This window comes from Somniosus microcephalus, chromosome 9 (assembly GCF_052327205.1).
Source record: "Somniosus microcephalus isolate GS21.2 chromosome 9, FLI_Smic_1.0, whole genome shotgun sequence".
In the NCBI taxonomy this organism is placed as follows: Eukaryota; Metazoa; Chordata; class Chondrichthyes; order Squaliformes; family Somniosidae; genus Somniosus; species Somniosus microcephalus.
The window spans coordinates 229,821,317-229,838,230 of record NC_140995.1 but is presented as its reverse complement, the minus strand read 5'-3'; the positions used below and the strand labels follow the sequence as shown (position 1 = coordinate 229,838,230).

The window sequence follows — 16,914 nt, the reverse complement described above, 5'->3', positions numbered from 1 at the left end:
AAAGAGACCCAGCCTGTTCACCCTTTCCTGACTGATATAACCTCTCAGTTCTGGTATCTTCCTTTTAAATCTTTTTTGCCCCTTCTCCAGTGCCTCTATATCCTGTTGTATAAATGCAAGTTGTTGTGTTGGTGGGACATGGGCAACCAGTAGTGCTTGGAGAGTTTATTCTCAGATTCCCCACAAGGTGGTGGTCCACACTTCAAGGTTAGTGGAAAGCTCTCGCCTGGTTTCTGCTGTGTAGAATTCAGCAGTAACATTTTGATGCCTGCAGAAACTGCTCCAAAAAGTAGCTGGACCAGAAATTTTCCCCTGTCGTGGGGGCCAGCTAGTTGGGAGCTTACAGTCATGCTTTTTTTGTCGCCCAGTTTCTCCTCTGGCGTCCCTGCCTGTTGACTCCTTGCTGGTATATGGTTCTGCGAGCACAAGGCAGCAGCACTCAAGTAGCAATTACTGACGTGTGTGAACCTTCACAACAACTGCAGGGGCTGCGAGCTAATGATGGGGAGCAGGATTCCCCTGATTTTTTCCAATATCTGACCCCTGGGGCAAATTGTAGTTCGCCCCCGCCCCCGCCAGCTGAAGTCGGCTAACTCACCCCAGACGCTGCGCGCTCACCCATTCCCTGAGTAAATTCACTGATCCACCAGGGGAGCTGCTGTGTGTTATTCTAACGTTCTTCCACCTGTATGGAGAGATGCACGGCACCTGGTGCCAACTGGACTCTGCTCCAGTGACTGTAGCAGAAACCTGTCTGGAAACATTGCAGGCAGCTGGATTGATGGCTCAGTGCCGATGAGTTACAGCTCTTTCCGCTTGTGATAGTATTAACCCCCATCATGTCAGCCGTGGCTCAGTGTGGTAGCACTCTCTCCTCTTGGGTCAGAAGGTCGTGGGTTCAAGCCCCACTCCAGAAACTTGAGCAAAAAAATCCAGGCTCACTCTCCAGTGCTGCGCTGTCAGAGGTGCCGTCTTTCGGATGAGACGTTCAATCAAGATCCCATCTGTCCGCTCAGGTCTGAACACGGTGCTGTAAGAATAGCTGACGTGTCCCAACGGGGAGTAAGCATTCCATTGTACTTGTACTAGTACTAGTTACATATGGCAAATAAAATTGAATTGAATTGAATTGAGGTGGACATAAAAGATCCCACAGCACTATTTTGAAGAAGAGCAGGGGAGTTCTCCCCGGTGTCCCGGCCAATATTCATCTCTCAACCAACATCACTAAAACAGATTATCTGGCCGTTGAAGTCAGCTGACTCGGTGCAGACGCGGGATTGAACTTGGGACCTTCCTGGTCTACGTGGCGGAATAGTTCCTTGAATACACCGTCTTCAGGGGAGCTGTTGTTACTCCACAATTCCTAATGGTGCTGGCTCAGTGTGGATGAGTTGCTGTTGTTTGCACTTGTGATGACATTAACCCCAGTACAAAATAAGGAGTGTTGCCTGTCCTTTCCGCTCCTGATAATATAGACTCTGCTATCATTCGGAGTTCTTTCAGGCATGGCGAGTGATCTCTCTTCCCTCGACCCTCTCCGTAGGTTTTAGTGACTGACTGAATGGTGCTTTATTTTTTTCCCCAGGAGCCTTCACTGAAGAATTGGATGGCGCTCAACTCTGTGGAGGAGCTTGAAAGTTTAGGACTGGCCAGACTCAAGAGTGAACTGATGGCGCTCGGGTTAAAATGCGGGGGCACCTTACAGGAGCGTGCAGCGAGGCTTTTCTCTGTGAAAGGACTGTCCAAGGAACAAATTGACCCGGTGCTGTTTGCCAAACCAGCCAAAGGGAAGAAGAAATGAGAGAGAGAGACAAGAGACAAATCGATTTTTTTTTAAAAAGATTTTTTATCTTCCTGTTGAGGTGCTCTGATTAAATGATTAAAGAAAGAAGAATCAGATTTATTTTCTCACCAAAGTCCTTTTAGATAAGTAAATGTCCAGGCACTCAGAATCTCCTGGGCTTCTTAACTACTCTCAATCATGAGAACTGTGATTTCATGGATGACCGTGTTGACAACAGCTTCACCAGCTCAGTGTGTTGGACAGTCAGTAAGTGGTTGTTCGAAGCCCTCGTCAATGCATCGCCCATCCTTTTGAGCCGATCCACACAACTTTAGGCTCTCTGAAATCTGTACCTTGATGTTGACTGTGAGCAGTGTTTGGAGCTGGAGTCGGGTGAAAGCCGTGGATTAAGACTGTATGGGTTGTCTTTTAATTTGTTTTATAAGTGCTGGAAAAATAGAAGCAGAGAGTTTATTTTTCTTAATTTTCTTCCCTCCCCATCTCTGCCGCTCCATTGACTCCAAGGTGGGTTATGGTTCTGTGGGTGCCAGTCACCATTCATTCCTTGGTGGGTTGCAGTCCCACAGACTTTGGCTGCTCCATTGATTGTTTAATGGTCTCACAAGAGCCAGCTACTCTCCAGTGTACCTTACTTCCCCACCGCCCCCACTCTGTATGACCAGCCAGGTGCTCTGTACTCCAGGACTGGTTCATTGGTGGGTCCCCACACAAGAATCGTAACTGGAGGCTGGGATTCATCCCACTCGGCTCCAGACAGCCCTGCAGGCCACTGACCTAATTGGTAGGATGGTCCTATCTGACCCGTTCCAGATAGCCCTGCTAACTGGTAGGATGTTCTATCTGACCTGTTCCAGATAGCCCTGCTAACTGGTAGGATGTTCTATCTGACCTGTTCCAGATAGCCCTGCTAATTGGTAGGGTGTCCTATCTGACCCAATCCAGATAGCCCTGCTAACTGGTAGGATGTCCTATCTGACTCAATCCAGGTATCCCTGCTAACTGGTAGGATGGTCCTATCTGGCCCGGTTCCAGGTATCCCTGCTAACTGGTAGGATGGTCCTATCTGGCCCGGTTCCAGGTATCCCTGCTAACTGGTAGGATGGTCCTATCTGGCCCGGTTCCAGGTATCCCTGCTAACTGGTAGGATGGTCCTATCTGGCCCGGTTCTAGATAGCCCTGCTAACTGGTAGAATGGTTCTATCTGGCCCAGCATTGAGAAGCTCCCCTGTGTACTATCAGCTACTTGAGTGTGGTGACGGACCAATCATCTGGCTGCACCCCCCCCCCCCCCCCCCCCAAACACAGAAAAATAATGGAGTAAATGGACATGGAACTCAGGAAAATTTGTAACGTCTCTTTTTGTACATTAAATGAGGTGGAAGATGAACATTTGCAGCAGTGGGGAGGGAGTGGCCTATAATAAAGCTGCCCTGTAGAAAGTTAATCTCATTACAGTGTGATTATTGTGCTAAATGAATCATAGAATTACAAAGTTGGTTAACTCGCTACACTTAAACTACTGCAGGGAGACCATATTTGGGAGCTGCGTTAGAGAGGCTCAAATGTGATTAAGGATCGTGTTGATTGGCACTTCGCACCTCTTTGGGAAGCACTTTGATCATAAAGGTATCGGTGCTTCAGAAACCAGTCTCGCTGCAGGTATTCACGGGCTGTGCCTTAGCAAACTGTCCTGTGTTTATCCCACCAACTGAGGCACTTTTACCCTGCTGTTTTACTGGGGGCTCCAGGAGACAGAGGGAATGCTTCCCCAGGTGGTTACGGAACGAAAGCGGGTTTTATAGTGGAGTCACGGGCGGTTGCTGATGCACCAGTTCCTGAGACACGTGTCTCATTTATACAGAGCGGGGCCATTTATACCTAGGATTGCCCTGCACCAGGGAGAGCTGCGCATCTGTAATGCGAAAGTGTCTTCGATGAAGTTGTTGGGATGATTGGTGTGTTACTGTTTGTGGTTCCTCGCTCTCCGCAAATTGGCTGCTGGGCTTCCCCACATTGCAGCAGTGACTGCACTTCAGGGGAGATGTAAATGCAAGTGTTTACTAGAAAATATCATTGCCAGAAATTCAGTGGTGTGAAGGAAAGTTTCAGCATCCAGACATCCATTTATTACAAACTCCTGATACTCTAGTACCTGCGTCAGATTTTTAGAGCTTTATCCCTTAGGTCCCCCACCCAGCTCTCTTAGAGTCATCAAAATTAGAATTCTAGAAATTCTGGTACAGTGGGAGGCTGTTTGATCCATCGTGCCAGTGCTAGCTCCACACTGGAGCTATCTCATTTCCCAGTGCTAGCTTCACCCTGGAGCTATCTACTCTGTTCCCAGTGCTAGCTCCACACTGGAGCTATCTACTCTGTTCCCAGTGCTAGTTCCACACTGGAGCTATCTATTCCCAGTGCTAGCTCCACCCTGGAGCTATCTACTCTGTTCCCAGTGCTCGCTCCACACTGGAGCTATCTATTCCCAGTGCTAGCTCCACACTCTCATTTCCCAGTGCTAGCTCCACACTGGTGCTATCTACTCTATTCCCAGTGCTAGCTCCACACTGGAGCTATCTCATTTCCCAGTGCTAGCTCCACACTGGAGCTATCTCATTCCTAGTGCTAGCTCCACTGGAGCTATCTCATTCCCAGTGCTAGGTCCACACTGGAGCTATCTACTCTATTCCCAGTGCTAGCTCCACACTCTATTCCCAGTGCTAGCTCCACTGGAGCTATCTCATTCCCAGTGCTAGGTCCACACTGGAGCTATCTACTCTATTCCCAGTGCTAGCTCCACACTGGAGCTATCTCATTTCCCAGTGCTAGCTCCACACTGGCGCTATCTACTCTATTCCCAGTGCTAGCTTCACACTGGAGCTATCTCATTTCCCAGTGCTAGCTCCACACTGGAGCTATCTCATTCCCAGTGCTAGCTCCACACTCTATTCCCAGTGCTAGCTCCACACTGGAACTATCTCATTCCCAGTGCTAGCTCCACACTCTCGTTTCCCTGCCCCTTTAATATTTTTCTTTGAATCTTTATCTAATTCTCTCTTAAATGTCCTACCACTTGTCTTCAACAACCCCTTGCAGTAATCCTAATAGCCCTTTATGTAAACACATTTCTTTTAAACCTGCTACTTCATGCTTCCAGGTGTCAGTGATAGCACTTTCTTTTGCCTCTGAGTCAGAAGGTCGTGGGTTCAAGATTCGAGCGCATAATCTAAGCTAACACTTCAGTGGAGTGCTGCACTGTCGGAGGTGCCATCTTTCAGATGAGACGTCAAACCGAGGCCCCGTCTGCCCTCTCAGGTGGATGTAAAAGATCCTGTGGCACTATTTCGAAGAAGAGCAGGGGAGTAATCCCCAGTATCCTGGTAAACATTTATTTCACAACCAACATCATTAAAAGATAATCTGTTTGTGTGGGACCTTGCTGTGCACAAATTGGCCTCCGAATCTGCCTGCATTATAATAGACTACAATTAGGAAGTGCTTCATTGGCTGTGAAGTGTTTTGAGACACCGAGATTGTGAAAGATGCTATATAAATGCAAGTTCCATTTAGTACTAATTCTAAATGTATACCCCCTTGTTACTGATTCATCGACCAGAGGAAATAATCTTTCACTATTTACTCTGAAACCCTTTCAGAATTTTGAACACTTCCTTTTTTGATCTACCCTTTCAACTCCTTTAAACATCTTGAACACCTCAATTAGATCACCCCTTAATCTTCTATACTCAAGGGAATGCAAGCCTCGTCTATGCCACTGTAAAAACTCACTAAAGCATTATGTGAGGCCGTCACTCTGGGTTAAAATAGTGATATATATGAATCGATTTTGTAACGCGCAGCCATCGTTTGCACAGCAGTTTGCACTGTTGCCTTGTTTGTGTTTCAGACACCATCTCTATCCCAGCATCTCAAGACACACGGGGCGCTGAATAGCCAGTTTTGAGCAGTGGGAGGCTCCTGAAATTAAACCAAGTCCCTATGCTTTCCGGATCCAGTTGTCTGCCACTAAAATGGATTAGGATCAGTCCTTGTCACAGCGGCTTAATGTACAATTAGAGCCCAGTCTGAGATTATAGCTGGGTGCAGACATCAGCTGGGCCAGACAGCCCTCCTCCCCTCAGCTAGGTTTACAAATGGTGGTCGGTTGCGTGACACTAAAAGCCAGAGAAAGGTCATCCTTGCAATGTGCAGGTTAAACTTAACAAAATGCAACTTAGACTGGCCCATTGACACACTGGGCCATGGAATGAATAGGATCTCATCCAACACCCATGACCCACACATCCCTTCATCTCCTTACAGGAGAGTGAGAGAAGCCTTTAAAGAACAGGGTTGTCCAACTGCATTAACCATGAGCCACATGTGGCTAATTGGAAATCCAGATGTGGCTAATTGCACTTCTGATTAATGAATAAAAAATGAGCAATAGACACCATCAGTGTTCATGTGATCTCAATACTCACATTCGCACAACCTTTTTGTGCATTTGTTGGTAAAATGTTAAGACAAAAAGCAGATTCTGCAAGTTTTGATTGTTGAATGCTTTAAAAAGAAAGACTTAGAGTCCGAGGGTCATAACGGCACAGAAGGAGGACATTCGGCCCATCGAGTCCGTGCCGGCTCTCTGTAGAGCAATCCAGTCAGTCCCATTCCCCGCTCTATCCCCGTAGCCCTGCAAATTTATTTCCCTCAAGTGCCTATCCAGTCTCCCCTTGAAAACATTGTGTGTCTCCGCTTCCACCACTTCAGGCGGCAGCAAGTTCAAGGTCATCACCACTCGCTGCGTAAAGTAGTTTTTCCTCACATCCCCCCTGTATCTCTTGCCCAAAACGTTAAATCTGTGTCCCTTAGTCCTTGTACCATCAACTAGTGGGAACAGCCTTTCCCCGTCTAGCCTATCCAAACCTGCCATAATCTTGTACACCTCTATCAAATCACCCCTCAACCTCCTTTGCTCTAATGAAAACAGATCCAGCTTCTCCAACCTGTCCTTGTAGCTAAGATCCCCCATCCCCGGAACCATTCTGGTAAATCTCCTCTGCATGGCAATAGATTGGGAGAAGGGGATGTGCAACGAGACCTGGGTGTCCTTGTGCACCAGTCGCTGAAGGTAAGCATGCAGGTGCAGCAGGTGGTGAAGAAGGCAAATGGTATGTTGGCCTTCATAGCGAAAGGGTTTGAGTACAGGAGCAAGGATGTCCTGCTGCAGTTGTACAGGGCCTTGGTGAGACCACACCTTGAGTATTGTGTGCAGTTTTGGTCGCCTTATCTGAGGAAGGATGTTCTTGCCATGGAAGGAGTTCAGCGAAGATTCACAAGGCTGATCCCTGGGATGGTAGGAATGACGTATGAGGAGAGATTGGGTCGATTGGGCTTATACTCGCTGGAGTTTAGAAGAATGAGAGGGGATCTCATCGAAACTTATAAAATTCTGACAGGTCTGGACAAACTAGATGCAGGAAGGGTGTTCCCGATGGTCGGAGAGTCCAGAACCGGGGTCATAGTCTAAGGATAAGGGGTAAGCCATTTAGGACAGAGATGAAGAATTTCTTCACCCAGAGAGTGGTGAACCTGTGTAATTCTCTACCACAGAAGGCAGTTGAGGCCAAGTCTTTAAATATATTCAAGAAGGAGTTAGATATATTTCTTAGCGCTAAAGGTATCAAGGGATATGGGGAGAAGGCAGGTACGGGGTACTGAGTTTGGATGATCAGCCATGATCTCATCGAATGGCGGAGCAGGCTCGAGGGGCCGAATGGCCTACTCCTGCTGCTATCTTCTATGTTTCTATGCACCCACTCAAGGGCCTTCACATCCTTCCTAAAGTGTGGTGACCAGAATTGGACGCAATACTCCAGTTGTGGCCTAACCAACTTGTATTTCTTGTTTTATAAACTTGTATTTCTATAGCGCCTTTCATGACCTCAGGACGTACCAAAGCGCTTTACAGCCAATTAAGTTCATCTGAAGTGTAGCCACTATTGTAACGTAGGAAACACGACAGCCAATTGCGCACAGCAGGATCCCACAAACAACAAAGTGAAAATGACCAGATAATCTGTTTGAGATGTTGGTTGAAGGATAAATATTGGCCAGGAGACCGGGGATAGCCCCACTGCCCTTCTTCGAAATAGTTGTTTATTAGAAAGAACTAATTTACTCAGTGAAATATCTGTGGCTTGAATCCGTTACCTTATGAAGCTGATGTAGGTGCCTATTACTGAGCCAAGGCTGACATCTGTATATTGGAACTACTGTACGCAGTGAAATATTTGATGCGGTAGCAGAAAAGCATTCAAAATGGAGTTGGATACTGCGATGGGAGAATTAGTAACAAAAGATTGAAAGGCTTGCATTGCTTCACTGCTTTTCACAACCTCAGGATGTCCTAAAGCACTTTACAGCCAATTAAATACTTTTGAAGTGTAGTCACTGTTGTAATGTAGGAAACACGGCAGCCAATTTGTGCACAGCAAGCTCCCACAAACAGCAATGTGATGATGACCAGATAATCTGTTTAGTGATGTTGGTTGAGGGATAAATATTGGCCACGTCCCTGCTCTTCTTCGAAATATTGCCATGGGATCTTTTACGTCAACATGAGAGAGCAGACGGGGCCTCGGTTTAACGTCTCATCTGAAAGGCGCTGCCTCCGACAGTGCAGCGCTCCCTCCGACAGTGCAGCGCTCCCTCAGCACTGCACTGGAGTGTCACGCTAGATTTTTCAGCTCAGAAGTGGGACTTGACCCCACGACCTCCAGCGGGAAAGGTTTCGATGGGCTGAATGGCTTATCCATGCCCCAGTGCAGATTTGTCCAATAGGAATCACCGACTAGTCGTAGACATAGCTACAACAAGACAATTTTGGCACATGCACTAATTTTAGTAGAAAACACCTTGCACACAATACCGATACTTCACCTGGACATTTACTGAACAAACCTCTTCCTCCATTCAGTACAAAACTTTGCAGTCGTTCTCTTTCACCAAAGTCTGGAACTCTGGGTGAATTCATCAGACAGCATATCTCAGTACAGCTTCCAGCTATTCATCCAACAGTTACAGGCGGTGCTTGGACTTCTTCAGAGTGAGTGCTGAGAATGTTAACTCACGAGACCTACCATCCCCTCCCCCGCTCTCCATCCATCCCCTCCCCCGCTCTCCATCCCACCCTCCCCCGCTCTCCATCCCCACCCTCCCCCGCTCTCCATCCCCACCCTCCCCCGCTCGCCATCCATCCCCTCCCCCGCTCTCCATCCATCCCCTCCCCCGCTCTCCATCCCACCCTCCCCCGCTCTCCATCCCCACCCTCCCCCGCATTCCATCCCCACCCTCCCCCGCTCGCCATCCATCCCCTCCCCCGCTCTCCATCCATCCCCTCCCCCGCTCTCCATCCCCTCCCCCGCTCTCCATCCATCCCCCGCTCTCCATCCATCCCCTCCCCCGCTCTCCATCCCCACCCTCCCCCGCTCTCCATCCCTCCCCTCCCCCGCTCTCCATCCCCTCCCCCGCTCTCCATCCCCTCCCCCGCTCTCCATCCCCACCCTCCCCCGCTCTCCAGCCCCCCCTCCCCCGCTCTCCATCCATCCCCTCCCCCGCTCTCCATCCCCACCCTCCCCCGCTCTCCATCCATCCCCTCCCCAGCTCTCCATCCCCACCCTCCCCCGCTCTCCATCCCCACCCTCCCCCGCTCTCCATCCCCACCCTCCCCCGCTCACCATCCCCACCCCCGCTCTCCATCCCCTCCCCTGCTCTCCATCCATCCCCTCCCCCGCTCTCCATCCATCCCCTCCCCCCACTCTCCATCCATCCCCTCCCCCGCTCTCCATCCATCCCCTCCCCCACTCTCCATCCCCTCCCCCGCTCTCCATCCCATCCCTCCCCCGCTCTCCATCCCCTCCCCTGCTCTCCGTCCCCTCCCCCGCTCTCCGTCCCCTCCCCCGCTCTCCGTCCCCTCCCCCGCTCTCCATCCCCTCCCCCGCTCTCCATCCCTTCCCTCCCCCGCTCTCCATCCATCCCCTCCCCCGCTCTCCATCCACTCCCTCCCCCGCTCTCCATCCCCTCCCCCGCTCTCCATCCCCTCCCCCGCTCTCCATCCATCCCCTCCCCCGCTCTCCATCCATCCCCTCCCCCGCTCTCCATCCATCCCCTCCCCCGCTCTCCATCCCCACCCTCCCCCGCTCTCCATCCCCTCCCCCGCTCTCCATCCCCCTCCCCCGCTCTCCATCCCCTCCCTCCCTCTCCATCCCCTCCCTCCCCCGCTCTCCATCCCCTCCCTCCCCCGCTCTCCATCCCCTCCCTCCCCCGCTCTCCATCCCCCCCTCCCCCGCTCTCCATCCCCTCCCTCCACCGCTCTCCATCCCCTCCCTCCACCGCTCTCCATCCCCCCCTCCCCCGCTCTCCATCCCCTCCCTCCCCCGCTCTCCATCCCCTCCCTCCCCCGCTCACCATTCCCACCCTCCCCCGCTCTCATCCCCTCCCCCGCTCTCCGTCCCCTCCCTCCCCCGCTCTCCATCCCCTCCCCCGCTCTCCATCCCCTCCCTCCCCCGCTCACCATCCCCTCCCTCCCCCGCTCTCCATCCCCTCCCCCGCTCTCCATCCCCTCCCTCCCCCGCTCTCCGTCCCCTCCCCCGCTCTCCATCCCCTCCCTCCCCCGCTCTCCATCCCCTCCCCCGCTCTCCATCCCCTCCCTCCCCCGCTCACCATTCCCTCCCTCCCCCGCTCTCCATCCCCTCCCTCCCCCGCTCTCCATCCCCTCCCTCCCCCGCTCTCCATCCCCTCCCCCGCTCTCCATCCCCTCCCTCCCCCGCTCTCCGTCCCCTCCCCCGCTCTCCGTCCCCTCCCCCGCTCTCCATCCCCACCCTCCCCCGCTCTCCATCCCCACCCTCCCCCGCTCTCCATCCCCACCCTCCCCCGCTCTCCATCCTCACCCTCCCCCGCTCTCCATCCCCACCCTCCCCCGCTCTCCATCCCCACCCTCCCCCGCTCTCCATCCCCACCCTCCCCCGCTCTCCATCCCCACCCTCCCCCGCTCTCCATCCCCACCCTCCCCCGCTCTCCATCCCCACCCTCCCCCGCTCTCCATCCCCTCCCTCCCCCGCTCTCCATCCCCTCCCCCGCTCTCCATCCCCACCCTCCCCCGCTCTCCATCTATCCCCTCCCCCCCGCTCTCCATCTATCCCCTCCCCCGCTCTCCATCCATCCCCTCCCCCACTCTCCATCCCCTCCCCCGCTCTCCATCCCATCCCTCCCCCGCTCTCCATCCATCCCCTCCCCCGCTCTCCATCCCCATCCTCCCCCGCTCTCCAGCCCCTCCCCCGCTCTCCGTCCTCTCCCCCGCTCTCCGTCCCCTCCCCCGCTCTCCGTCCCTTCCCTCCCCCGCTCTCCATCCATCCCCTCCCCCGCTCTCCATCCACTCCCTCCCCCGCTCTCCATCCCCTCCTCCGCTCTCCATCCCCTCCCCCGCTCTCCATCCATCCCCTCCCCCGCTCTCCATCCATCCCCTCCCCCGCTCTCCATCCCCCCCTCCCCCGCTCTCCATCCCCTCCCTCCCCCGCTCTCCATCCCCTCCCTCCCCCGCTCTCCATCCCCTCCCTCCCCCGCTCTCCATCCCCTCCCTCCCCCGCTCTCCATCCCCACCCTCCCCCGCTCTCCATCCCCACCCTCCCCCGCTCTCCCTCCGTCCCCTCCCCCGCTCTCCATCCGTCCCCTCCCCCGCTCTCCATCCCCACCCTCCCCCGCTCTCCATCCCCACCCTCCCCCGCTCTCCATCCCCCCCTGCCCTGCTCTCCAGCCATAGCCCAGTTGGATGCAGCTCACCCTTTACCGTGATGGGGCCTGTTGATTGGGCTTTCTGCTGGCCTGGAGAAGTTATTCTGATTGGTCGAATCTAACCACAACGACGGCCCCTGCTCTGCAATGTGTTTCTGGTGTTTCCTTGGTGCCGAAGTCCAGCCTTTTAACCCGTGTTACACGAACACTTTAGCAGAAACATAGAAACATAGAAGATAGAAGCAGGAGTAGGCCATTTGGCCCCTCGAGCCCGCTCCGCCATTCAGATCATGGCTGTACATCCAAACCCTAGCATCCGGTCCCTACACCGACAGCCATCCCACCCAAGCCCTATCCCCGTAACCCCACGTATATAATCCCCCCTAACACTAAGGGCCAATTTTTTATCATGGCCAATCAACCTAACCCGCACATCTTTGGACTGTGGGAGGAAACCGGAGCACCCGGAGGAAACCCACGCACTCGCATGTCATTTTATTTTTTTAGCATTTTACCGACAAACGCACAAAAAGGTTAAAGTTCACAAGCATACGCTGTGCGAATATGAGTTTTGAGATCACGTGTCCAACGACTGTGTGTGTTACTCATTTTTTATTTACTGATCAGGAATGCAATTGGCCACATCAGGATTCCCAATTAGCCACATGCGGCGGTTGGCCAAGACCGTCCTTGAGTTCTCCTGTGCATCACCAGCCTTGGTGGTCTGTATGGCCCAGTATTGCACTTGCCAACAGTCTTGTGACCAGCTTTTTTTCTGGAATCAGACTCCCATTAACACTCCCTTTCTCCCCCACCCCTCCCTCCACATTTATCTTTTTTTTTGCACCTTTTTCTCTTTTTAGCAGCTCAAGCCGCGCACTTCAAACCACAAAGATGAGAAGACGGGGTGTGTGTGTGTGTGTGTGTGCTAACCTGTCGCCCCAGCCCATCTCCTGCATGTGTGTTAATCCCAAAGTGGCGTGATTCAGTAATACTCTGCAAACAGCGCACTTCTATCAGGGGGCGAAGAATAACAGCTTTGATGTTACCTGCTGTTTGCCGTGATTTGTGAGCTTAAACACCCCCTCCCCCTGTGGAGAGTAAACATTAAAGGGGATGTACGTTCTTCTGAACCGCACCACAATCTCCAACACCAACAACAACCACTTGCAATTATATAGCACCTTTAACCGAGGTGAGCATTCCAAGGCGATATTAGGAGTGGGGGAGCCCAAGATGTTGATCACAGTGGTGAGTTTTAAAGAGGATCTCAAAGGAGGAGAGAAAGGCGGAGGTGTTTAAGGAAGGAATTCCAGAGATTGGGGCTCAGACAGCTGAAGACACGGCCACCAATGGTGGGGCAAAGGGGAGAGAGGGATAGGCCAGAGACCTTGTTAAGTATTGGAAAACTGAGCTTAAATTCGCTGAAATTTGACTTACCCAGATAAGGAAAGAAAGAAGGAACTTGCCATGGAGCCTTTCGTGACCTCAGGATGTCCCAAAGTGCTTTACAGCCAATGAAGTACTTTTGAAGTTTTTGAAGTGTTATCGCTGTTGTAATGTCGGAAATGCGGCAGCCAATTTGCGCACAGCAAGCTCCCACAAACAGCAATGTGATGATGACCCGATAATCTGTTTTAGTGATGTTGGTTGAGGGATAAATATTGGCCAGGACACCGGGGATAACTCACCTGCTCTTCTTCAAAATAGTGCCGTGGGATCTTTTACATCCGCCTGAGAGAGCAGACGGGGCCTCAGTTTAACGTCTCATCTGAAAGACGGCACCTCCGACAGTGCAGCACAGCACTGGGAGTGTCAGCCTAGATTTTTGTGCTCAAGTCTCTGGAGTGGGACTTGAACCCACAACCTTCTAGAGGTGAGGGTGCTACCCACTGAGACAACTCCAATAGTCACCCATTTAATCCATAAATAAAAGTAAGGACATGTATCTGTAGAAAGGACTAGTATCTGACTTATATTTTTTGTCCCTGAGATGTGGGGACTCTAGCAAGGCTGCATTTATTGCCCATCCCTAGTTGCTCTGAGAACATTAAGAGTCAAGCGCCTAGTGTTGGACTGTAGTCATGTGTAGGGCAGATCGAGTAGGGGTGGCAGGTTCCCTTCCCTGAAGGGAATTAGTGAACCAGTTCGATTGTTTCGACAGCTTCCATGGTCATTTTGTTTCTGATGCCAGCCAAACAAATGACCAGATTTATTGAAATAAGAACAGAAAATGCTGGCGATACTCTGCAGGTCAGACAGAGTTAACGTTTCAGGTCCGTGACCTTTCATTGATGACCAGTTCTGATGAAAGGTCATCAACTGAAACATTAACTCTGTTTCTCTCTCCACAGATGCTGCCTGACCTGCTGAGTATTTCCAGAATCCGCAGTATTTTGCTTTTGCACCAGATTTATTGAATTCAATTTCACATTTTCGACAGAGCAAACACTAATGAGTTAATTATTTAGATGGCTGTGATCTAGGGAAGCATTTTGGCCGGGATGCTTGAGGAGAACTGCTTGGTCCTCTTTGAATAACACCATGGAATAACACTTTTATATCCACTTAGTTTAATGTTCACCCCAGACAATGCAACACTGCCGTAGTACTGCACTGAATTGGGATTTGACTCCTTCTGACTCCGAGGTGGGAGTGCAATCATGGATCAATGCCCTGCATGCTCTTTTTTAATTCATTCTCTGGATCTGGGCGTCGCTGGCAAGGCGGCATTTATTATTCATCTCCGGTTGCCCCTGAGAAGGTGGTGGTGGGCCTTCTCCCTGAAGCACTGCAGTCTGTGTGGTTAGTATTTGTAACGGTTTGATACAGCTCAGGGCCTGAATTTGCGGTCGGAGGCTTCCCGGGGGGAAATGCCTCCGATCCACAAATAAAGTCTTCGCCTGCCTTCTGCCTCGGGATCCACGGAGACTCGCGCTCCTGGGCCTCTACGTGTAGACAGGCGTAAAGGCCCACCTATCCCAGGGGCGCAGGCGGTTCGCAAGCTCCCCTGGGAGCACGTGGGCCGGCCCAACCAATGAAAGAAGGGGATCCCCATTCATTCTTATGGGGATTCCATTTATGTATAGAAACCAGTGCAGCCTTTGGTCGCCTGAGGAAGAGAGTGTTTGAAGACCAGGACCTCAAACCCGGCACTAAGCTCATGGTCTACAGAGCAGCAGTGATACCTGCCCTGCTGTATGCCTCAGAGACATGGACCATGTACAGCAGGCATCTCAAAGCACTGGAGAGGTACCACCAACGCTGCCTCCGCAAGATCCTGCAAATCCATTGGCAGGATAGGCGCACCAACGTCAGTGTTCTCGCTCAGGCCAACATCCCCAGCATCGGCGCTTTGACCACGCTCGATCAGCTCCGATGAATGGGTCACATCGTCCACATGCCCGATACGAGACTCCCAAAACAAGCGCTCTACTCAGAGCTCCGACACGGCAAGAGAGCCCCAGGCGGGCAGAGGAAACGCTTCAAGGACACCCTCAAAGCCTCCTTGAAAAAGTGTAACATCCCCACCGACACCTGGGAATCCCTGGCCCAAGACCGCACAAAGTGGAGGAGAAGCATCCGGGAAGGCGCCGAACACCTCGAGTCTCTTCGCCGGGAGCAAGCGGAAGCCAAGCGCAGGCAGCGCAAAGAGCGCACGTCAACCCAAGCACCCCACCCACCCGCCCCTTCAACCACCGTCTGCCCCACCTGTGACAGAGACTGTCGGTCCCGCACTGGACTCATCAGTCACTTGAGAACTCATTTTTAGTGTGGAAGCAAGTCATCCTCGGTTCCGAGGGACTGCCTAAGAAGAAGATAGAAACACCATAAGCATGAATGGGGATCACATAAAAACACATTTACATAACAAATAAAAAAATTACATTTAAAATGAATATTAAAATACAATTGAATTAAATATATAAAACAATAATGTAACTTTTGAAAAATAAATTTAAACATTTCAAAGGGGCTAAAATAACATGAACTTATTTTGCAGGTTTTTTTATGTTAAAGATTTATTTTTTATGTTCATTTAAATTCTTATGCTGGTAAAAGCAGGCCTTACACCAGGTGTAAGAATTTCACGGGCATTCGCCGGGCATTCGCTGGGCAAGTAGCCCAACACTCTGCCCGCGGGTGCCCATTTCCCGGGGATGCGTTGAATCTGTCAAAAACCCGGAACTTGTCAGGAGCGTACTCATCCGTAAGCCCCGGAAAATCGGGCCTCTGTGTCTTGCTAAGCCACTTCAGAGGGAAGTTAATCTCTATCTCTAAGATTGAGACCATCCGTTCAGCTGCCTCTGCCACTTCCCTTCCTTCCCCTAGCCCACCGGGCCAAACTTCCTCTAACGTTCCTCCTGCCCTAGCCCTGAAATCGCATCTTTCTCCAGTTTCTCGCCAATCTCCCCTCATGACCTTTCCGTGCTCATCGTATCCATGAGACCCACTTCCTGCTCCCTCGACCCTATTCCCACCAAACTGCTAACCACCCAACTTCCTTTCCTGGCTCCCATGTTAGCTGACATTGTTAACGGTTCTCTCTCCTCAGCTACTGTCCCCCTCTCCCTCAAATCTGCCGTCATCACCCCCTCCTCAAAAAACCAACCCTTGACCCCGCTGTCCTTGCAAACTACCGTCCCATCTTCAACCTCACTTTCCTCTCCAAAGTCCTTGAACGTGTTGTCGCCTCCCAAATCCGTGCCCATCTTTCCCGCAATTCCATGTTTGAATCCCTCCAATCAAGTTTCCGCCCTTGCCACAGTACCGAAACAGCTCTCATCAAAGTCACAAATGACATCCTTTGTGACTGTGACAAAGGTAAACTATCCCTCCTCGTCCTTGTTGACTTGTCTGCAGCCTTTGACACGGTTGGCCACTCCATCCTGCTCCAACGCCTCTCCACCGTTGTCCAGCTGGGTGGGACTGCACTCGCCTGGTTCCATTCTTATCTATCTAATCGTAACCAGAGAATCACCTGCAGTGACTTCTCTTCCCGCTCCCACATCGTTACCTCTGGTGTCCCCCAAGGATCTATCCTTGGCCCCCTCCTATTTCTCATCTACATGTTGCCCCTTGGCGACATCATCCGAAACCATAGCGCCAGCTCTACCTCACCACCACTTCTCTCAACCCCTCCACAGTGTCTAAATTGTCAGACTGCTTGTCCGGCATCCAGTTCTGGATGAGCAGAAATTTTCTCCAATTAAATATTGGGAAGACTGAAGCCATTGTTTTCGGTCCCCGCCACAAACTCCGTTCCCGAGCCACTGACTCCATCCCTCTCCCTAACATCTGTCTGAGGCTGAACCACA

At 51.8% G+C, this 16,914-nt stretch overlaps 1 protein-coding gene across 2 annotated transcripts in view; it reads left to right on the top strand.

The window, feature by feature from the left end:
• Positions 1–1,902, top strand: part of sde2 (SDE2 telomere maintenance homolog (S. pombe)) — a 48,039-nt gene extending 46,137 nt beyond the window's left edge. For both annotated transcript variants that reach the window (XM_085997979.1, XM_085997980.1), the window contains exon 7: positions 1,589–1,902. In XM_085997979.1, the coding sequence (XP_085854105.1) occupies positions 1,589–1,804 (216 nt within the window). In that variant the 3' untranslated portion in view covers positions 1,805–1,902. The remainder of the gene's footprint in view (positions 1–1,588) is intronic.
• The last annotated feature ends 15,012 nt before the right edge of the window (positions 1,903–16,914 follow it).